This window comes from Stigmatopora argus, chromosome 7 (genome assembly GCF_051989625.1).
Source record: "Stigmatopora argus isolate UIUO_Sarg chromosome 7, RoL_Sarg_1.0, whole genome shotgun sequence".
Classification (NCBI taxonomy): domain Eukaryota; kingdom Metazoa; phylum Chordata; class Actinopteri; order Syngnathiformes; family Syngnathidae; genus Stigmatopora; species Stigmatopora argus.
Window position 1 is genome coordinate 13,386,260 of NC_135393.1, and position 14,625 is coordinate 13,400,884.

General features: G+C 38.5%; 1 protein-coding gene and 1 long non-coding RNA gene across 6 annotated transcripts; one reads left to right on the forward strand and one right to left on the reverse strand.

Annotated features, from left to right (window-relative positions):
* Positions 1-491: 491 nt before the first annotated feature.
* On the forward strand, positions 492-7,628 carry LOC144077919 (uncharacterized). Its single transcript, XR_013301128.1, has 5 exons — positions 492-751; positions 2,380-2,448; positions 2,618-2,718; positions 2,963-5,881; positions 7,487-7,628. It is a non-coding gene; the product is annotated as an uncharacterized LOC144077919 (long non-coding RNA).
* On the reverse strand, positions 4,180-14,396 carry LOC144077918 (uncharacterized). Of its 5 annotated transcripts, none has more exons than XR_013301126.1 (7): positions 13,198-14,396; positions 13,041-13,108; positions 9,386-9,450; positions 5,770-5,911; positions 4,921-5,064; positions 4,774-4,847; positions 4,180-4,672 (listed from the first exon to the last, which is right to left on the reverse strand). XR_013301126.1 is itself a non-coding variant. In XM_077606028.1 (7 exons), exons 5-7 carry the CDS (start codon positions 4,962-4,964, stop codon positions 4,455-4,457), a joined length of 336 nt encoding a protein of 111 aa, XP_077462154.1. In that variant the 5' UTR covers positions 4,965-5,064; positions 5,770-5,911; positions 9,360-9,450; positions 13,041-13,108; positions 13,198-14,396; the 3' UTR covers positions 4,180-4,454. The 5 variants fall into 5 exon arrangements, 3 of the variants coding, with proteins under 3 accessions (XP_077462154.1, XP_077462153.1, XP_077462152.1); XR_013301127.1 differs by having other exon boundaries at positions 4,753-4,847; XM_077606028.1 differs by having other exon boundaries at positions 9,360-9,450.
* Positions 14,397-14,625: the final 229 nt, after the last annotated feature.

The following is a 14,625-nucleotide window of genomic DNA, read 5'->3' on the forward strand; positions in this document are numbered from 1 at the left end:
AATTGTCATTATTGGAAAGTCTTGACTACACAAGGTTGTTTCTATTTAAGGAAAAAAAATGATTCCCAACTGGGATTTGAACCACACCTGCCTGCATGGCAGTCAAGTGAGTGAACCTCTACACCATGAATGGCCACACTTAATTTTGTCATTATTGGAAAGCCTTGACTACACATAGTTGTTTTATTTAAGGGAAAAATGATTCCCAACTAGGATGCGAACCACACCTGCCCACATGGCAGTCAGGTAAGAGAACCACTACACCATGAATGGCCACACTTTACTTTGTCATTATTGGAAAGTCTTGACTACACACGGTTGTTTCTATTTAAGGGAAAATGATTGATTCCCAACTGGGATTCGAACCACAACTGCCTGCATGGCAGTCACGTGAGTGAACCTCTACACCATGAATGGCCACACTTAACTTTGTCATTATTGGAAAGTCTTGACTACACATAGTTGTTTTATTCGTTCGTGACGTCGGAGCGGGTCGTCCCCTCGACGTCGGTCGGTGACCTGGAAGTGAAACTGACCGGAAAAGACAATGAAAAAAAACCGTTTGGTTGATCTGTATGCTTTGTTTTGTTTGTAAACGTCTTTTCTGGTTTTTAATCGCACGATCTAAACGGGCTAATTTGGGTCAGCTCCAACCAAGACACGTTTGTTAAAGGACTTGAACAGAAGTCCACCAAGAAGTTGTTGTTTTTTACGTTGGCTGATTTTTGTGTACTCGACGCATGCCGAAAAGGTAAGAAATGCTCCCGTTTTCTACATTGCACGTTTCTATAAAGATATAGTTCCACTTGCAGTCATAATATCTCAAATCGAATTGCTTTTAGTGTTTTTAATCGTTTCAAAGATCGCACAAGGACAGATAAGAAGACGGCTCAATGATGACTTTTCCAATTCGAAATTCCTTTATAGACCATTTGTCATAAAACGAAAATCCTAATTGTGGAAAGACACTCTCCAGTAATATTGGTGATATCTGACGACTTGATTTATTTATTTATTTTTGGTAATGAACATGTATAGTAAGGCTTTTTTTCTTTAAAAAAACGACCATGTATAGTAAGGCGTTTTTCTTCAAAAACGACCGTGTATACTGTATAGCAAGGCTTTCTTGAATAAAAACGACCATGTATAGAAAGGCTTTTTTAAAAATAAAAAACGACCATGTATAGTAAGGCTTTTTTCGTAAAAAACGACATGGTATAGTAAGGCTTTTTTCTTTAAAAACGACACAGTATTGTAAGGCTTTTTTTCTTTTAAAAAAACGACATAGTATAGTAAGGCTTTTTTTTCTTAAAAAACGACCATTTATAGTAAGGCTTTTTTTCTTAAAAAACGACATAGTATAGTAAGACTTTTTTCTTAAAAAACAACATAGTATAGTAAGGCTTTTTTTCTTTAAAAAACGACATAGTATAGTAAGGCTTTTTTTTCTTAAAAAACGACCATTTATAGTAAGGCTTTTTTTCTTTAAAAAATGACATAGTATAGTAAGGCTTTTTTCTTTAAAAAACGACATTGTATAGTAAGGCTCTTTTCTTTAAAAAATGACATAGTATAGTAAAGCTTTTTTCTTAAAAAAACGACCATGTATAGTAAGGCTTTTTTCGTAAAAAAACGACATGGTATAGTAAGGCTTTTTTCTTTAAAAACGACATAGTATTGTAAGGCTTTTTTTCTTTTAAAAAAACGACATAGTATAGTAAGGCTTTTTTTTCTTAAAAAACGACCATTTATAGTAAGGCTTTTTTTCTTAAAAAACGACATAGTATAGTAAGGCTTTTTTCTTTAAAAAACGACATTGTATAGTAAGGCTCTTTTCTTTAAAAAATGACATAGTATAGTAAAGCTTTTTTCTTAAAAAAACGACCATGTATAGTAAGGCTTTTTTCGTAAAAAACGACATGGTATAGTAAGGCTTTTTTCTTTAAAAACGACATAGTATTGTAAGGCTTTTTTTCTTTTAAAAAAACGACATAGTATAGTAAGGCTTTTTTTCTTAAAAAACGACCATTTATAGTAAGGCTTTTTTTCTTAAAAAACGACATAGTATAGTAAGGCTTTTTTCTTAAAAAACAACATAGTATAGTAAGGCTTTTTTCTTTAAAAAACGACATAGTATAGTAAGGCTTTTTTCTTAAAAAACGACCATTTATAGTAAGGCTTTTTTTTCTTTAAAAAATGACATAGTATAGTAAGGCTTTTTTCTTTAAAAAACGACATTGTATAGTAAGGCTCTTTTCTTTAAAAAATGACATAGTATAGTAAAGCTTTTTTCTTAAAAAACGACCATGTATAGTAAGGCTTTTTTCTTAAAAATTGACCATGTATAGTAGGGCTTTTTTCTTGTGGTCTCTCTGACAGGATCGAGTAGGTTTGGGACCAGCTTGCGGATGAAGCGTTGCCCCGATCGGTCGCCTTCGTATTGGCTCGGTATGTGATGTCTCGCCTTGTTGCAGCGATCATAGTGCGTGTGCATAGCCATATCCCCTTACAAAAAACTTTTTAGAATTAAAAAAAAATATTTCTTATAAATAAAAGTCAAGGTCACATAATAGAACAAGAGATACTTTGCTGTCAACTTTTATTTTTATTTTTTCAGATTAGTGACAAAGGCGAAAATGGATGACTTGTGGGATGGACAGTCTTCCAACGAAAAGGTTTCCCAAACCGTCGAGAGCGAGCACACCTGTAGACAAAAAAGTAAGTTTAAAAGAGACATTCATGTTGCTGTGCAGAAAATATTTGTTTTATTTTGTTTTTCTGAGACTCACCTGCGGATGTGGGTGATGTAGGATGTAGATTTCACCAGGTGGCTGACGTGGGAGGAATTCTAGCTTTCTTTTAAAATGCCAGAATTGTCAAGAGTGGAAGACCTTTTGGCCCACTAAACGAGACTTGAGTACAGTCACACATTCTTGACCATTTTGTGACTTTTGTCTTGCAGGACACTGGACCTTAAAGCAGACTTCTTTCACTAAATGTCAGCCAAGACATTTCAGACAAGCCTTTTTATTTGCACAGAATCGCCACCTTTTTTTTTCAAATTCAGGCTTATTCTTGGTCTCTATCAAACTGGATCCCGTTTCCACCGCACGCAGGATTTCTTCATTTTTACTCAAAAATGAGGTATAGTGCCCACTTACCATACAAAAAAAGTTGCATGGATTGATTCCCACATCCTTCAAGTTTTCACTCTTCAGCTCAAACGGATACTTGGCCTCAATAGTAGAGCACCAACTTACCATACAAAAGGAAATTGGTTGGATAAAAACCAGAGTGGGCAGGACCATGCTTTTTAGGGAGGTGGCTTATACACTTAGTTAAATGAGTCAAGCGCCCTCGTAACGAAAATACTTGGGCAGCCGAAGTTTAGTGGGACGGTGGGAGGGCCCTTTACCACGCACGGTAGAGCATGCGCCTACCGTCGAGTGGATGCTGGTTCGCGCCCCGCAGACGTACTCTTGGTGCCTCTCCCGCCTTCGGCGGGAGAGACACCTGCGACATAAGATAAATTACCTTTTACTAAAAAAAACTAAAAAATAAATTTTACATTTAATCATTACATCCAAATTTGTTAAAATAATTAGCTTAAAAAATCAAAACACTTAGCCAAATTACGTCCATGTGAGTGAGGGAGGTGGCTTGCACACTTAGTCAAATGAGTCGAGTTCCCTCTTACCGAAAATACTTGGCCGGTCGAAGTTTAGTGGGTGTGTGGGTGGGCCCCTTGGCGCACACAGTAGAGTATGCGCCTACCGCCGAATGGATGCTGGTTCGCGTCCCGCAGACGTACTCTTGGTGCCTCTCCCGCCTTCGGCGGGAGAGGCACCTGCGACATAAGATGAATTACCTTTTACTAAAAAAACCTAAAAAATAAATTTTACATTTAATCATTACATCAAAATTTGTTAAAATAATTGGCCTAAAAAATCAAAAGACACTGGCTATTAGCTAGGATTTCAAATAAGCCACCCAAAAAGGTGGCTTGCTCACTTAGCCAAATTAGTCAAGCACCCTCTTACCGAAAATACTTAGCCACTCGAAGTTTAGTGGTTTAGAAGGTGGGAGGGTCCTTTAGCACACACAGTAGAGTATATGCCTACCATGGAGTGGAAGCTGGTTCAAACCCCGCAGACGTACTCTTGGTGCGGGGAGGGACACCTGCGACATAAGACGAATTTCCTTTTACTAAAAAAAAACTTTAAATATTACATTTTATATTTAATCATTACATCAAAATTTGTTAAAATAATTGGCCTAAAAAATCAAAAGACACTGGTTATTTGCTAGGATTTCAAGTAAGCCACCCAAGCACTTTTATTTGTCCGAAATACGTTTGTGTCGCGCTGGCAACAAAACACAATCAGCAGTCCCAATCATTTTCAACTGGTTGGTGGCGATAGACATCCAAACGATGAAGAGATGGTGGGGGGCGGTTAGCATTCCCACCGCAACCACCGGCCGTCGAAGAACCGCATGGTGACGTTGTTCTGACAGTCGCCCTTGTCCACATCCACATCTGCAGAGTGACGGGGACACAGCTCAAACCCACGGCTGTCACGGGGTGAGGCAAGGAGGCCTTGACCTGTCGGTCGGTCGGTCGGCTGCACCTCGTTCTTCTCCTCCTGCTCCTCTTCCACGTTGTCCAATGCATCTTTCATGACACAAAGACAATTATTTATCAACACTGCCCAAAATGACAACATTTTTGTCCTACAACGCCAATATCTTTACGGTCACCACACGGTCTTCAACCTGGCATGACGAAGGCGGTGGCGACGTGCATCTGTCCCAACTGCTCCTGCGGCCAGTCAGCAAGCTCTATCCGACTGGACGCCGTGATTGACATAAAGGTCACGTGACCAAAGTGATAATGTCGACGACGACGACAATCGGACTTACAGATCAGTGAAGATTTGCCTTCCGGCAAAGTCGTCCGCCTGCATCTGCGGGAGCCGTCCAAAAGCATGACCGTGTCAGCCTCCGCTCACTGGGGTGCCGGAGACTCCTGGATGAAGGCGCAATCCGGGTGGCGCCGGTACGAGTCTGTCAACAAACAAGGCAAGGCGTGAACTTGTGGGGAACATTTCCTCCATGCTGTAACTTACATTCAACAAATCTTGTACGTACACGAGCCTTCCCAGGCAGGCTGCCATCCAAATACTAACCAGACACAACCCTGCTTAATTTCAGACGTTTTCAAGGAACTGTGCCGTAAGGCCAACTAGGACATGAATTGTGACCATTTGAGAAGCACCTATAATTTTAGCAAAACCAAAATTGTTACCTGTTTAGTGCACGTTTTTTTCCATTGAGTTTGGCCCACATATACAGGGTGTTCCAAAATGTTAGACCCCATTTCATAGGCCAATAGTTTTGAGACAGTGGAGCAGGTTCGTGAAGCCCTTTTCTTCAAATTTTTGGTGCCAAGTCCCAATTTGTTCTGTAGTTGGTGCCTTCTTTGCAAAATTTATGAGGAAAGCACACTGCACTGTCTTAGGTGACTGAGTCCTTGTATAAATGTATAAATGCACTAATCATGTTTGGATTGGCTGCAGGTCGGTGTGCATCAGGAGGGTAAATTCCAATCGATATAGACTCACTGGACCATTCATTAGCTATGCAATCCAATCCAATGTTGCCATGACAAAGAGAAATTAAAGGCCTTCTTTGTATTTGTCATGTCCAAGGTGTGTTTGTGTTACGATACTTTTATGATTGCTTCTGCACAAATCATGTGTGGTGTTTTACCTCTGCTCCCTCTTTCTGCCTCTCTTTGACTTTGCCCCCTTCTCGCAAATTGATGAATTGTTCCCGTTCGGCTCGCGGTGATGGAATGCGCCGCCGGCGGATCGACCCACAGGTGAGAAACTCTCGATGAAAAATGAGCCGCCTGCGTGAACACAAACAACAAAAATGGTAGCATGCACGTCTTTGAGATAACCTGGGAGATACACTCAACTTAGAATTGAAATTGGACTGATTCCAATCAAGGAGCACCTTTCAACCAAAATGGCTGACTTCCTGCAACTGGGTTCTTTTCTGATTTACGCGTGTATTGCGTGAAAGACGCGAGGCAGATTTGGTTTCAATTGGAGTGGAAGGATGCAGAGCTTTTTCCTCCGGTTACCCGCCAGGAAAGCGATGAAGAAGCATTTCTATCGGCATTGAACATCTTTTCAGGTCGACGTTTGATGGACGCCTCAGGGCGAGGGCGGCCTTCCCGCCTGGGAGTATCGTAAATCTGTGAGACGATATCGCGGCTGATGAATTGGTCGCCACTGCAGATCGTCACGGAATGCATATCAGCGGACCGCGGTTTTTAAGGCGTTTAAGACCAATGACAACCATTGAAAAGTTGTAAGCTGACATTTCTGATATGAGAGCAGCCTTTGAAACTTAAGTTAGCAATTTAAATGACACTAAAGTGTATAAAAATAGGCATTTGCTGAAGAAGCTATATATTCTAATTAGTGTTTAGAAGGTCTTGCTAAAGAATGATAAGCTGTTTGAGTGTGACCAAGTTCCGCAGGCACTTTTTTTCCAACGTCATCTCTGGACTATCCGTCTTCTGAACCTGTCTGCGGGCTTTTGCTGATGTGGACGTGCATCCGAATAAAAAACATCCGTCAAGGCAACGTTTTTTTCTCAGCCTTGTAATCACCGCTAGTGTAGTGCTGGCATGAATGAAACGCATAGTAAATCTCCGGAAGAACGTCTTCGGGCTTTCCCGTTGCTTGCAGGAAGCTATAGATCAGCGTCGGAGATCAAAATGTCAGCCGTGATTGAAGGAATTGCCAAAGAGATGTGAAAAACGGTCTGGCACTACATTTAGGTGCAATAGCCTACAAATTGATTTTAGGTTCATGAAAATCTGTGGTTATTTCTTGCTGAGAATTATTAAATTCAACTTTGATGATGACAAAAACATCCAGCTCGAAGAACACTCAAGTCTTACAATACAGTCCAATACAATACAACAATACACATCCCTGCTTCCACCACTTCAACCTGCTGCCCTCTGGAAGGCGCTACAGAGCCATAACAGCCAAGACAAACAAACTCAAGGACAGTATCTTCCCAAGAGCTGTTACCATACTCAACTTGAGTTCTGCACCTAGGACTTAATCAAGACTTATTGCTAGCCACTTTAGTCACTTTTTACCACTTACTTATAAGCGGTTCAGAAGATGAGGCGAGACTATTACTTATACATTACATACCTATCAACCTCTGCCGATAACTGCCCTTATAAATGATTATGATTCCCCTTACAAACCCCCCAAAAACCTTACAAACACCGTACGAGTCGTACGGTGTTTGTAAGGTTTTTGGGGGGTTTGTAAGGGGAATCATAATCATTTATAAGGGCAGTTATCGGCAGAGGTTGACAGGTATGACATTATGTTGACCACTTATTTATCATTGCTATATATTGATTATCTATTTGTATGTTTGTTTGTTGTAGAGTCCATTGACTCAGCGAGTGGGGCGTTCTCAACAACTTGGCGCTGAACGTCTCCAAAACCATGGACCTCATCCTGAACTTCAGACGGAAAAAGGCCGTTTCGCCCTGACAATCTCACTTGGACTACTTATATATTCATTTCTTATTTATTGATTACAGATTGTTTGTTGTTGTTATTTGTGCACTATGTGGTAAATCTCATTACTTGTTATATGACAATAAAAGCATTCAATTCAATTAGAGTTCGAAAACATTAAGATGCAAAATTGTCTTTGACGCCTTTGAAAACCTATCCTGAATGGTCTTTGATATTCACTAAAATTTTATAAAAAAACATTTTTCACATTTTTGCGATTTGGGGTTTTTGCGGAAATATTTTTTACAGTATTGCCCCATTTTTCGGGTTTTTTTTATACTTTGCAATTTGGCTGTTTGGCAACACCCGTTTAAAAAAAAAAAACAAGGGGAACTTGCTGGGAATCCATTAGTGCGGCTGGCATCACTTAAGACTTTATCACAGACAAAACTGCTCATTGGACGCGACAAGTCATCTCAAAACGATCAAATGACGGCTAAGAGCATCGCATACCTCATCAACTATTTAAGCAAAAGGGAGCTTTCATACGCGTGTGTGTGCAAAACAGATGTGTGCTACACAATATGTAGCTAGTAAATTTAAAAAAAAAAAATCCAGAGCCTTACCCGTCTGAAGACACTAATTTCTTTTATGTTCCTGAAACATTTTCATTTCATTTACGACCAGAGGTGGAAACTGTGTTAGGATTATATACGTGCGCTTGCTTGTGTGTTGTTGGCGAGTATATAAATGTCTTCAAAGCTTAGCAGAGTGCTGACACATCCTGACCACTGACATGCAAACAGACATTCATAACACAAAAACACACACAAGGACAACACAATAGACCGGGGTTCAGTAAGTTAAGCTGACAGTGGCAACGCACTCGTCACGCTCACAAGCCAAATATTCGGTGATCACTCTGACAACACTCACACCGACTTTTAGAATTTTGTAGGAAACGCTGATTTTTGTTATTATTGTTGTCGTGGCATGAAGCAAAACAAAAAAAAGAGTGACAAGCAAGAGAAAATGTATCTCACTTTGAAAGGCCGACCTCATTAGTGGCATCATGTACAAAAACATTGGGATGAGGCCATGCTTAATCAGAGTAATGATCCCACGTCACCTGACTTTCAGTGCCATTTATACTCGCACGCAAAATGTTTTCACTCCTCTGTAGACAAAAAAAAAACCCAGTGGCAACAAGCCTCACTTGGAAAATTCTAGGGGGGAAAAATTAAAATTTAAGGAAATTTACCAATCAAAATCTACTTTTGAACTTTGGATCAACAATTTGAAAATTCTAGGGGGAAAAAACTAAAATTTAAGGAAATTTACCAATCAAAATCTACTTTTGAACTTTGGATCAACAATTAGAAATTTCTAGGGGAAAAAAAACTAAAATTTAAGGAAATTTACCAATCAAAATCTACTTTTGAACTTTGGATCAACACTTAGAAAATTCTAGGGGGGAAAAAAATAAAATTTAAGGAAATTTACCAATCAAAATCTACTTTTGAACTTTGGATCAACACTTAGAAAATTCTAGGGAAAAAAAAACAAAAAAATAAGGAAATTTACCAATCAAAATCTACTTTTGATCAACAGGATTCACAATTCTGAGTTTGAGGTTTCAATCCCAGGTGCGTCCCAACCTTCCTGTGTGGAATTTGCATGTTCTCCCCGGCCTTGCGTGGGTTTTTTCCGGGTATTCCGGTTTCCTCCCACATCCCCAAAACACATATGCTAGCCCTGGTTGAATACTGTCGATTTCGTCCTCGTTATGGGTATTACCGTGTGTGGTTGGTGTCGTCCATCACCTGTTGCCCATAGTTGGCTTGGACAGGCTCCAGCACCGTCCACGACCCTTGTGAGGATAAGCAGTCTGGAAAATAAATGAATACACATTTTAACCTCACACACCAAAAAAGACAAACTTTGCTTCTTTCATTAATGATGAATAGGGTTTACTAGAAAGAAAATCACTTCAAAACAGTCCAATGCTTTGATTTTGGGGCATTTTTGGTTGTATTTTAATGGCTCATCATCCAGTAGCAACAACATTGAATGGCTACTGAGATGAATATTTCAAATTACTGGGGGAAAAAAAGACTTTTCAGCTAAAATAAAAGCAAGACTAGGCTTTGCCAAACTGCATGTTGACAAGACACAAAGCTTCTGAAAGAATGTTCTGTCCTATCTTATGAAGTACACGGAAAGAGAGAGATTATGGAACTTTTGGAAATCAAAAAGACCACCTCAACAAGGTACTGCACTTTTTCCATGTAATATTTATCACCACTCTGCAAATAGTGATGCATATTGGGTAAAAAAGACAAATACATTTTTTAAAAGCACCCATTTTTTGTCATGTGTAGCATTTGAGGACAGTGCACAATTCTGTCAGATTCAATTTTTCCACAATATTGAGAAGTTATTGTATTTATGGAACCTAAATTAATTTCCAATTAGAAGTGATACATTTGGAAAAAAGGGAAAATGTTTTAATCTTTGACCCAATTTGCCTTATAATACAGTGGATAAAAATATGAACATTTTTCAATCCTTTTGTCACATTTTTTTTATTGTTAAAAACTTATTGTATCTATGCAATAACATACTGTAGCCTAAATTATTTTGAAATTACAGTTTAAGATTTTTTTCCTTTTCTGCCAAATATCTAAATTATGTCAGGCCCGGGTAACAGTTTTCATAGCAAAGAATAGAGCTGTCAGGCTCTTTAACAAAACATAACAAAAAAATGGTGGAGTGTTAAGACCTACCGTATGCATGCATGTACATCTATGTGTATATATGTGTGTATATATGTGTGTATGTATGTGTGTATGTGTGTATGTGTGCGTATGTGTGTATATATGTGTGTATGTATGTGTGTATGTATGTGTGTATGTGTGTATGTGTGCGTATGTGTGTGTGCGTATGTATGTGTGTGTATGTATATCTGTGTGTATGTATATCTGTGTGTATGTATATCTGTGTGTATGTATATATGTGTGTATGTATATATGTGTGTATGTATATATGTGTGTATGTATATATGTGTGTATGTATATATGTGTATATGTATATGTGTGTATGTATACATGTGTGTATGTATACATGTGTGTATGTATACATGTGTGTATGTATACATGTGTGTATGTATACATGTGTGTATGTATACATGTGTGTATGTATGTGTGTATATATATGTGTGTATATATATATGTGTGTGTATATATGTGTGTGTATATATGTGTGTGTGTATATATATGTGTGTGTGTATATATGTGTGTGTATATATGTGTGTGTGTATATATGTGTGTGTGTATACATGTGTGTATATATATATATATATGTGTGTGGATGTGTGTGTATATATGTGTGTATATATGTGTGTATATGTGTGTATATATGTGTGTATATATGTGTGTATATATATACGTGTATATATATGTGTGTGTATCCTTGTATACATGTGTATATGTGTGTGTATATATGTGTGTGTATGTGCGTGTGTGTATGTGCGTGTGTGTGTGTACGTGTGTGTGTGTACGTGTGTGTGTGTACATATATATATATATAAGCAACACTCTTATTTATTTATATATTTATTCATGTATTTATTTATTAACCTACTTATTACCTAACTATTTATGTCTAAAATGCCTTTCCTATGTATCTGCATCATCACCCTCTTGCTACCGTGACAACAAAATTTCCCGAATACGGGATGAATAAAGTTATCCAATCCAATCCAATATACATCTGTGCGTATATAGAGTAAGTGTTTCTGAACTGTTTTTATCCAACTATTTGGTGATTATAGATTGAATCACGTCAATGTTACACCCCAAAAAAAAATTCAAATTAAGGTTATTGCTCTGTTATCTGTCTGCGAGGATGTCATCAAATTTCAATCTTACCAAAGCATTTCTTCTGACGTCGTGTTTGGCATATCGCCCCGCGGCTCTATTTTGAAGCAGCATCACGCTCGGTTAATCGCGCCCCACCAAAACATGAGATTATTTTAAGCATCTGTTTTTTGGTGGGGCACGTGCTAATAGGCCAAAGCCACTATTAACACCCGAGGAGGTGGAAGAGCTAATGTGGCGGTTTACACCTGCCATTAGCTGGAAAACAGCATGTGGTTTAAGGCCCATTGGCTGGAACTAATTCAAAAGTCTCATTTCATTATGGACGTCTCCGGCATATTAATTTGCGTTACACTTTTTTAATCTCATTTTCATGAATCTTTGCCACTAAATTCTTTGATGTATGAAAATCCCCAACGGTAACAAGCGGTAGATGCTGCCATTTTAATTTGAAATTTCGTGTGGCATTGATTTTGCCCGTCACGGGAGACGACATCGTAATCAATATAGATCCACTCGGTCCCCGTTTGGACGTCACGCATGAAAATGAAGCGGCGGCGGTGGCGGTGGCGGGGGAAACTCGCACTTGGGGCTCGTTTAGCCCGACAAAATGTCTTGAACGTATCGCTTCCAAGTTAATTAATTCACTTTTAAATATGCTAATACGAATTGCCTTTCATTAGCCGCGGCTCGGCGTTTATTCGCACGTTGATTCTTACCGACTTGCACTTATTAATGCATGAAGCGCACATGCTTATCATATGCTCGTCTTAAAAGAGTTGTCCTATTTTACTCGGGCTCTTTTCTATAGGCAGCTCATAAGAACTTTTGATAACTTTGCACCTATTTTCTGGATTAATAACCCATTTGAGTGTACTTTAGTCTGCAAGATTTTTTTTAATGATTACGGTTTTTAATAGCACATCATTTCATCAGCAATTTTGCCCAGATTGCAAGAAAAGAAAAATGCTGCTTGATTAAGAATATGCTTTGTGCTATTATCTGCAGACATTAGTTTTATTTTACAAATGCAGAGAGTTTTATTCTAAAATCACATTACTGTTATGACAAAAGTGTCTGAAAGGTTCATAATAATTAAGCGTTTTGCGATCAATGCCATTTAAATTTGAAAACAAACCCACAAAACATTATCAGCATAATTTCAAATTTGTTAAATTGTTTGAATGTTTCAACTAAACAATTGTCCATATTAAAATAGGCTTTTTTATTGTATTGCTCTTTGTGAAATTAAACTGATTGATTTTTACATACAATTGAATCAAATTAAATTAAAGTCCCCTGAATCAAATTGAATCACAGCACTTGGTCATATCAGCAAATATAATATCAATTTCCAAAGAATCACTACTCAACAATGCATTTTTTCAAAGATTACCCTTAAAATGTGTATGACATTAGTATGAGGTATACTATCACTTTTCTCATTCCAAACACTTCCATTTTGTGAAGGCAGATTACTGATTGCTAAATGTTATTGTTACAAAAACATATTTTAAAATGATTAAGAGTGTCCCCTTTTCTGCACAGATCATAATCAAATAACAAAACAAACACGGTAAAGAAAGTTTTGCGGTCTTACTTTCACATTCCCAGCACTTGTCAGCTCCATTTTGCCACTTCCAAAAATCTTCGGGTGCTCTTACAGTCCTTTAAAGATCACACAAGATTAGAAACAATGGCTAATTGTTAAATTTCACAGATTGTGAAGCCTAGTATACACTCAAAACTAAACTTACTAGGGTAAACATGATCATAGCAAACACATAGGATCCAGCATGCACTGAAAAACACTGTTAGACAGACTTGGGTGGACAAGACAATCAGAAACACCTGGGTAGCAAGCAAGAGATACAAAAGGGGCGGGGCTAATGGCAGGTGAACTGATTGGGGAATCACATGACAGGTCACATGGGGAAAAAAAACACAACAAAACCAATCCCTAACAGTAATGCTGCAAAACATAAAGGTCAAATATGTCCTAGGTTGCTAATTCCCTGCAAAAGTAATTTCCTTTTTGTGGCAGTTTAGGTGCTTTTATTGCAATTACACTATTGTTTTGAGAGAAAAGATTTTAAGGGAATGCGTCATAGTGTCGCCATCTCCCTGCAGATTCCAAGTATAAAGTATAAACCTTGCATCATATTTGAAACTGCTGTAAATGTGCTATTCTCGATCTGCTGTTTTTGAATTGAATTGAATTGAATGCTTTTATTGTCATTATACAAGATAATGAGATTTCAAAGCTTTCACCACATAGTGCACAAATAGCAGACGGATTAAAAAAAAATGTGAATGTTAAAGGATTTTAGCAACATTTAATCTATTTTTATTCCGTAACACAAAATGAGAAAAATGATGAAAGATCTCATATTGGTGCCATCCGACTTCAACGTCAATCCTTCCTTTATGTCCCACACCGGGGAAAAGACATAAAAGCATAAAGGGCAGATTATCTGTGTAATGCTGCGTTGCGATCCCGGCTAATGTAGGCTCCATTGTTTAAGCGTTACACACCAAAGACCCCCAAGCCCCTTTCAAGGTGGACTCTTGCACCTATTTTACGGCTTCACCGAAGCTGGAGGACAGCTAAAATGCCCGCTAAGTGCACTCTGCTATCTCATATTTATTTTTATGATGGAGCTTCTTCATGATGCGTAACCACTTGAAGAAGTGTGTTGACTCGAAGGGAATTTAGCCGTATTGAAAGCATCGAGAGACCTTCTCGATGCGGCCGTAAAAATTCATCACGCGTGTAACGCGTCACATGACACCCCGCAGATTTGCTCCTGGATTACGATCGCAAACTTCCATCGTCTTAACTTGGATCTTCTATATTTTCAAGCCCATAATTCTTCTTAAATCCGAGATGGTACTTTTCGACGGACCCCCCTATCCACTGCCCCTGAATAGACCTTCCCGGGGGTGCTGTGTTGAATCTGATCCCCTTATAATAGAAATACACCCTCCAGTCGTAGAGGTCAAAGTCTGATTCGACCTGACAATCGAGGCAGGAAGCCTTGACGGTTTTTCTTTTTTGTATCCGTCCCAAAATATTACATTCTGACAGGGGGGGGGGGGTCTCCTTTTTGTGCAGATTATCCAGGTGTGTGTATCTGTGGGCCAGATGAAGCCTTAAATTGCTCCACATGATGTTCCGAATAGGA

Bases quoted from the DNA above. Each gene is read 5' to 3' on its own strand.
- LOC144077918 (XM_077606027.1), bottom strand. From the start codon at position 4,987: ATGCTTTTGGACGGCTCCCGCAGATGCAGGCGGACGACTTTGCCGGAA. The intron at 4,673-4,773 runs GTTGAAGACCGT...GTGTCATGAAAG, and splicing joins CACCGCCTTCGTCATGCCAG to ATGCATTGGACAACGTGGAA.